The sequence below is a fragment of the Engraulis encrasicolus genome, chromosome 19, assembly GCF_034702125.1.
Source record: "Engraulis encrasicolus isolate BLACKSEA-1 chromosome 19, IST_EnEncr_1.0, whole genome shotgun sequence".
NCBI lineage: Eukaryota > Metazoa > Chordata > Actinopteri > Clupeiformes > Engraulidae > Engraulis > Engraulis encrasicolus.
The window spans coordinates 12219776-12228388 of NC_085875.1; the positions used below are offsets into that span (position 1 = coordinate 12219776).

Here is an 8613-nt window from a genome sequence, read left to right on the forward strand (position 1 = left end):
GTGTGTGTGTTTGTCAGTGTGAAGCAGTAGAGGGATATTGAGCAGGCAGACACAGTTTGACAGGGTTATAGGAAAATGGGAAATCGAGACGCTCAGAATTCCTTCCCACTTTAGAAAAGAGCAGGAGAATGCAAAGACATGATCAGAAATCCAGATGGAAGCTAAAAATACACTGCAGTCAAACACATGAATGGGATTTAGTGAAGCCTCCATTCATCTGGGGAGGGACCCTGTTCCTTTCTGCATCTTCTTGTGTTTGAGAGAGAGAGAGAGGGGGGGGGGGTGTTGAGTATTATGCACTTAATCTCTGCTGCACTTTAAATGGGATGGGGGGGCTGGGGGGGTCAAGCACTGGTGTCACTTTTACCTCTTTTTGCACTTTACTTGGAAACCTGCTGCTACTAAGTTTTGTACCCCAAACACAATTTCGTTGCCTTTTTGACAATGACAATAAATTCTTGAATCTTGAATCTTGAATCTTGAATCTTGAATCTCTCTGGCACTGGTGTTGCCAGATGTAGGATAATTATCGTATTTGTAGCATCATTTTGACATTTTGTCCTCTGTACGATCAAAAAAACATGATGTTGTACGATAACTTCAGAATTGTCATTCAGTTCATTTAGATGGCTTGAAACAACAATTTGGGTCTTGTGCGATAATTTCCACCCAAAAAACCCCCAAAAACGATAATTTTGAGGTACGATAATTCAGCATTTTCCATCTGGCAACACTGTCTGCTACACACTTTTCCCAAACAGTTGCTGCTGAAACAAATGGTGCATTCATGTGGTCCTCTGAAGTAGATATTATCTAGTTGCGAAGTGGTATTTACAAGTGCGTTGCGTTCATGTGCTTTTTTGATGTTGTTTACAAATTAAAGATGGCGAACCAGAGTGAGACTTTTTACTAAAATGATTATAGACTGTTGTTCATCAGCTACAGCAAGCAAATGAATTAGGAAGTCAAAGGTAACAATTCTGTATATTTTCTGACACTGTCATTTACCATGACTATCTAAACATACTGAATGCCGGTTTTTGAGTATTTCAACTTAGCGGTTGCCATGGCGAGAGTAGAGCCAGCTGTTGTGTGCGTCATCATCTCGTAAACTCGTTTCTTAAAATTTTCTACGAGTTGTCCAGTGGTAAATACCAGAAGCGGTGGCGTTCATGTGTGCTTCGAATGTCGGCGTTTGGTATTTACGATAATTACGAGACCACATGAACGCACTAAAACTTTTAACATAACATTACATTACATTGCACTTAGCTGATGCTTTTATCCAAAGTGACGTACAGCTATACTACTGTATATTACAGGCTTTTGGTTACAGTCCCTGGAGCAGTGGGGGGTTAGGTGTCTTGCTCAAGGGCACTTCAACCATGGAGTGAGGAAGGGATTGGTAAAGGTGGGGATTGAACCTGGAACCCTGTGATATGCAGTGTTGTCTACTGCAGCGGTTCCCAACCTTTTTCTTCAGGGACCCATATTTTTACCATTGTAAGCTGTGGTGACCCAATCGTGCGAGTGCCCGCACGAGAGGGAGTCACATTATACTCTGTTTCCTGCGAAAACTCATTAAAAGTTATCATTTTATTCCTCAATTTGTCTTCGGTCAAATATAGAATAACTGTTTAATGCACCACTTACATTTTGTTGCTTCTATGCATATTAGTTTCAATGCTTTGTCATTTATTCAACGTGGGCTATATATGGTATTAAAATGAAACCCCTTAAAATCAAGAGGGCTTCGCGACCCACTGTGGATCTTTGGCGACCCATAGGTTGGGTCCCGACCCATAGGTTGGGGACCACTGGTCTACTGTGGCACAGAGTTGTCCTAAGAGTTTACTGTGACTGCTTGCCTGTGTTACCTGTGTGCACAAGGCTGGTGCATGACTGTGTATAAGGGTTTATGGCCTAGTAGTACTCACGACACTGTACATTACATACCTCTGGTGACCTCTGACCCCTAGTAAACAGAAGACACTCCAAACAAAGTGTGTATGGGCCACAGCACTTTTGCATTCTGGACATGTACCGGTATAACGCATGTTTATTTCCTTAAAACACAGCATTATAAATGAGCTGTTACCAGAATGGCAATGACTAAGTCGTAATGTATTACTGAAGGCCCCGTGCACTGTCATAGTAGTGTAGTACTGTAGTAGTTCACTTTCAATGTCTATTACAGCGTGCCACAGGAGGTATGGGGCGCATTAAGGGGCTATTTCCTTCTCATAAAACTTAGCACCCTCCTCACAAGGATATACAAGGGTGTTTTACATTCACCTTGCAAAGGTCTGAAAGAGAGGTTGGGAAATCCAGCTTCAGAAAGTATGTAATGTACACGTAGTTTGTGTTTGCTTGCTTATTCACAAACTTGATCTTTTTTTCAGGAATATTTACTGAATAATTAAACAAATATTTTGCCTTCAGGTCTGACCAGACAGGGTATTGCAGCAAAAGCTGTCTATGACTACAATTCAAAATGGCAGATTGACATGGAGAAGATCCACCTACTCATGAATGAAAAGTGTATTTTCAAGCCTCATGAACACTACTTGACTATTGATGGTGGTTGTAAATATTCATGGAAAAGATTGCATTTGTGAATGGGCAGCATCAATTATGGAAATAAGATGTTTACACGTAAAAAGAGTTTTAGAATGCATATAAAAAAAATCCCATTTAAAAGGCTAAAACGCACCTGTCACAATGAAGATTTTATTTTTATCCATGTCGTGTTTATACGTAACGATTTTTTTTTTTTAATTACATACCGTACCTCTAAAAAGTCAAGCCCCATATTTGCTCCAGCCAGCCATCCACTTAGCCTGACATCTGATTCTAATTAGCTCCAAACTTCCGCCAGGTGCATACGGTAAGCCAATCAGCGTAACAACATTGCACTGCATTACACCTACAGGTCCCTTTTTAACCAAAAGCGACCTGTGTTAAGAGCACGGGCAGTTGGAACACATGGAAGGGACCGGCTTTTATTCTCTGAAGGCTGGACTTTCCGACCTTGATCTCAACAGCAACGACTTACTCAGTAAAGTGTGATCGTCAGATGTTCGCCTGTGATATTCATTAGTGAAACGAACTTGAGGCATAAAAGGAAGCTGGGCCAGTGACTTCCTGCCTGAACGGTAACATGGAACATGCGTGGCACCTCGTAAACGTGTCATATCACTGTCGTATGGATGTAATGCACTGACGTGAATACAGCTCAGCAGGGGCGGGTGTTGGTGGAGAGAGGGTGGTGTGATTCTATACATCTCTGTCTGAATGGAAACATATTGTCATATATGTGTCATATCTGTGCTACATCATGTATGGTCGTAATCCACTGATGTGAACACATTTCAGCAGGGGTGGAGTGGTGGAAAGAGTGTGTGTCTTGCCTGGAAACATGTAATGAATGTTTCATTTCAGCGTTGAATGTATAGTATGGCTTCAATGCATTGATGAAACACAGTTAAGCAGGGAAGCTGTTCTATACATAAACTAAGGTCAGGGAATGGAAACATGACAATACATGCACCTTCATATCTCCACGTAAGATAGTGTTCTACTGTATGTATGGTAGTAATGCAGTGGTTCTTAACCTTTTTTTTTTTTAACTTAAATTGGCCCCTTACCTGTGCCCGAGATACCGTAAGCGACTCCCCCCCAAACCCAAACGTCTACATCTACAGTATATACACACAAAAAATGGATGAAAGTGATTAATTACCATGACTCTTGCTCGAGGCATTCATCAATACCTTTAAGGCATTACATGGGGGACCAAAACATGTTTTAATTTGGTTTTGACTTGGCCTAATTATAATGCTTGCCAGCAGAATTTTGGACACAACCTCAATGTAGACAAAAGTCAGTGGAACACCTGGCAATAGGCAGCCCTAGATGCAACATAACAATAACAGCGCAAATAGACCAGGCGCGATGCGATTCAAGCGACAGAGTGCAGCAGCAAGCGATACGAGCGATTGAGGAGACTAGAGTATGTCCGTACAGGCAGAAGGCAAAGCATTCAAGCATTCCCATTGGCTGTGGTCACTGACCTCTATACAGTCATTGGCTGTCGCGGCTTGTCACCGAACCGCGTCATAGAACGTTTTTTCAACTTCCAACTGTCGCGCTCGTCGCGCAAATCGCTCTAGTCTCCAGAATCGCTTTTGTAATCGCTCAATACAAAGTCAATTACTTCCGTCGCTCGCCTCGCTCTTGTCGCGGTAGGTGTATTTCTGCGGTAATAAGTGTTGTATGTACTGCTGCAACAGATACCAGCTGCCAATGTGAAAACATAATACGTTTACGACGAGTCACAATACCTTCGCAGGTGGGACAGCACTGATTGGGCCGCACCACAGGGCTGGAGCAGGAAGGGGCGGGGCACGAGATGAGGACGCACATCTCACGGCCAGCGTGGCAGTAGCAGTCGCGGCAGCCGTCGTGCCAGCTCTCGCCCTCCTCGTAGCGGCGCCCGTTGGCCGTGAGGCAGTAGCTGGGCAGGGGAAGCATGGTGGAGGTGGAGGTGGAGGTGGGGGAGGTGGCAGGCACTTGGGAACTCTCTGAGGAAAAATGGAGAATATCAAGGAAATACATTATAGAACAGGTTTCACATTCACAGAAATGTGGAAACCGAGAGAATAAAGAAATACACTATGGAACAGGTTGCCTGGTTAACACCAGACCTGATCACAAGTGAGATTAGTCTTTCAGATCGAAACGATTGTGTAGAACTAAAGGCAGTATGGGAGTTCCCAGGCTATGGAACAGGTGTTACACTGGGACTTGTAACACCTCTATGGGAATAGATAGAACTCTATGGGCATAGATACAATACATAGTACAGAACCTACAGAATGCAATATATTTGAGTACAGTCAGCACAACATGGCAGGACAGTAAAGTTAAGTAGCCTACATTATGTAATGATACTGTGACAAAGAGGCCACTTGGAGACTCTCTGAAGTAAGATGAACGATATGATACAATATGTTTAAATTGAATACAGCATGAAATTGGTCTACTACAGTACCATAGCAGCACATATCTTACAATGTCTACAATATAGTAGTGCATGGGATGTGTGATATTTCTCTGGGGAGGAATGCATTACTGCACATGTAATGTGTACTTAAGAGCCCTGTGAGTCAGATGTAAAATACTGCACATATACAGTAGTTTCAACAGGGCTAGAGTCATATCAACAGCTCAGCTCCGCTTCAATTCCTTATCACCATGGCAATACAACCAGGATATCAGTCCTGTCCACCCTGTGATACAGTGCAAAATGTATGTATAGTGGTACAATAGAGTATGTACAACACTGTAGCATAGATTGCAGAAGCCATTTGAACAAAAGCAAGGCAAAATTGCAAGAGGGGAGTCATTGTTGGACAACCTCACACATTAAGCATTTATATGCTGAGGAATATGCAGCAAAGCTGCGAAAAATTGTTTGTAAATGTATATTTTCATTAAGTTTCCAGGCTCATGCTCTCTCTGCTTCTGTGGCCTATGCTGTATAGTATAATTCAGAGTAGAGTAGAGAAGAGTTCATTCAGTAGGGACAATGATAGAGGCATTTCGTTCACATGAACAGCAGTGTAAAAATGTTTTGTTGTTTCAGTTTTTTTGTCTTTCCATTGAAAGTATTTTTTTTGCAGTAAAGCTCAGTCAGGGTCTCTCTCCATAACAAAGCCATTAAACTTTACGCTCTCTACAATTATTTCTCTCCCTCTTTGCAAATTATGCTGAGAGAGCTGACACAAAAAAACCTCCAAAAGCCACTCAAGACGCTCAAATACATTGTCTTCCTCTTTTAAAGAGCCTTGATTTCCAACAGCTACTTGTAACCGCGCCACAACTGAAGAAAAGTCAAATGATTTCCTTCTTATGTTTGGCAGTCGGGCCAAGAAAAGAGGCCTGTGTGCTTGGCCCAGTGTGTTCCTCTGCTGGGAAGATTAGCCATAATGTATATAAGCCCTTTGGCGCGTATAACGGGGCCACAGACTGCGTTAAACTCTGTGTGACGGCTCAAACCCTCTGCTTTTGAAAAGGTTATGTGCGTCAATGAAATGCACTGTACCACGGTTCAGTAGCCAGTGCCAGCCTTGATGATGCTTGGCTCCATGTTTATTTCGCCTTTTTTTCCCACAACACAACTGTTTATATATTCGAGTGACGCTCAAAAAAACATACCCCGGGTCATCTTAAATAGTTTGCCAGTATGCTAAGGAACTGACTCAACGTTTCAAAATAACACAGAGTTCTTGCAAAGTAGATGTCTGTGTGTGTGTGTGTGTGTGTGTGTGTGTGTGTGTGTGTGTGTGTGTGTGTGTGTGTGTGTGTGTGTGTGTGTGTGTGTGTGTGTATGTGTGTGTGTGTGTGTGTGTGTGTGTGTGTGTGTGTGAGTGTGTATTTGTGTGTGTTTTTGTGTGTGTGTGTGTGTGTGTGTGTGTGTGTGTGTGTGTGTGTGTGTGTGTGTGTGTGTGTGTGTGTGTGTGTGTGTGTGTGTGTGTGTGTGTGTGTGTGTGTGTGTGTGTACATCTGTGTTTATAACTGGATGCCAGTGTCTCAGAGTAGCGTCTTGGGTCAAAAATGCATCACAAGATACAGTGTATTGCTGCATTTAAACTATTAACGAAAAAAGCCCACATCAAATGGTTCTGGCACCATAAAAATAAACCGCCCACAAACTTTCCAAAACGCTTTTTTTTCTGTGGTGTTTTTCATGAGGTATACAAACATGCACACCCTTGAGAAAACCACTACGAAAAAAAAACAGAAATGAAAAGTAAACAGACACTGCCCCAATTTTTAACAGACCCTCCAAAGATCATCGCTGAGGTCAGAGAGAAACTCAGCTCGACCCAGACTGGCATCATTGTTATGGGACATTAAAAGGATATAAACAGATTAAACTGTTAATATCTCAGAATAAAGTAGAGTTAATATTTTCCGAAACTCTGTACCTGCATTGGCTCCACTGGCCCCAGGCTTACATCAAACGAATTATTATTTCCACTGATGCAGCAGAAACATGGAGTGGAACTGACATGCTAAGACGCCATGTTTCCAGTGGGACCTGAAATAATGTCAGGCAGATGATCATGCTTCAATGACTACCGTCCTGTAGCACTGACGCCCATAATCATGAAGTGCTTCGAACGGCTAGTCCTGTCACACATCAAAGCCACCCTACCCCCCACCCTAGACCCCTACCAGTTCGCATACCGAGCCAAGCGATCCACGGAGGATGCAATTTGCTCTGCCCTCCATCCAGCCCTCACCCACTTGGACAATAAAGACTCATATGTGAGAATGCTGTTCATTGACTTCAGTTCAGCATTCAATACCATAATACCACAACAACTCATCAGAAAACTGGACAAACTAGGTTTCAGCACCTCCCTCTGCAACTGGCTGCTGGACTTCCTGATGCAAAGACCACAAGCAGTACGGGTAGGGAACAACACCTCGAGCACCCTGACCCTGAGCACGGGGGCTCCGCAAGGTTGTGTTCTCAGCCCCCTGCTGTTCACGCTGCTGACACAGACTTGCACAACGACCCACAGCACATCTAGTGAAGTTTGCGGCCGATACAACACTGGTGGGCCTCATCACCAAGGGCGATGAGACTCACTACAGAGAAGAAGTAGACCTGCTGGCCAGATGGTGCAAAGACAACAACCTCCTGCTGAATGTCAACAAGACCAAGGAGATTGTTGTCAACTTCCAAAGGGTCCAAAAACAACTGCCACCACTGACCATCGACGGCGATGCTGTGGAGAGAGTGAGCAGCACCAAGTTCCTTGGAGTGCACATCAGCGACGACCTCTCTTGGACCACCAACACTACATCACTGGCGAAGAAGGCCCATCAGCGTCTCTACTTCCTGCGCAAACTAAAGAAGGCAAGTGCTACACCCTCCATCATGACAAACATTCTACAGAGGAACCATAGAGAGCGTCGTGTCCAACTGCATTCACAGTGTGGGGAGGAAGCTGCACGGAGAAAAACAGGAAGACACTCCAGCGTGTTGTGAACACAGCGAAGAAGATCATTGGAGTACCACTCCCCTCCCTGCAGGACATTTACACCACACGCCTCACCCGGAAAGCACTGATGATCATCAAAGACACATGCCACCCTGCACACAAACTGTTCAGCCTCCTGCCCTCTGGAAAGAGGTACAGGCGCCTCCGTTCCCGTACCACCCGGCTGGCGAGCAGCACAATGCACCAAGCGATCAAGATGCTGAACACTCAACCCACTCTCCCTCCACTGTCAGCCTCTAGCCAGCAAGGCCACTGACAACCCCCCCCCCCCCACTGTCAGCCTCTAGCCAGCAAGGCCACTGACACCCCCCCCCCAACCCCACCACCATATCTGCGACTGAACATTCCACCTGCACTACTATACTTGTGACTGAACTTTCAACCTGCACTAACTCAAAAACAATGCAACACACACACACACACACACACACACACACACACACACACACACACACACACACACACACACACACACAAGCACACTGCACTCTCTGCACTACACACACACATACACACACTGACACACACACACACA

At 44.3% G+C, this 8613-nt stretch overlaps 1 protein-coding gene across 1 annotated transcript in view; it reads right to left on the reverse strand.

Annotated features, from left to right (window-relative positions):
• The window catches only part of LOC134434958 (cysteine-rich motor neuron 1 protein-like), a 148996-nt gene that overhangs the window by 25270 nt on the left and 115113 nt on the right, over nt 1-8613 (reverse strand). Inside the window, exon 10 of the mRNA XM_063183653.1 lies at nt 4344-4583. Within this exon, the coding sequence (XP_063039723.1) occupies nt 4344-4583 (240 nt within the window). The remainder of the gene's footprint in view (nt 1-4343; nt 4584-8613) is intronic.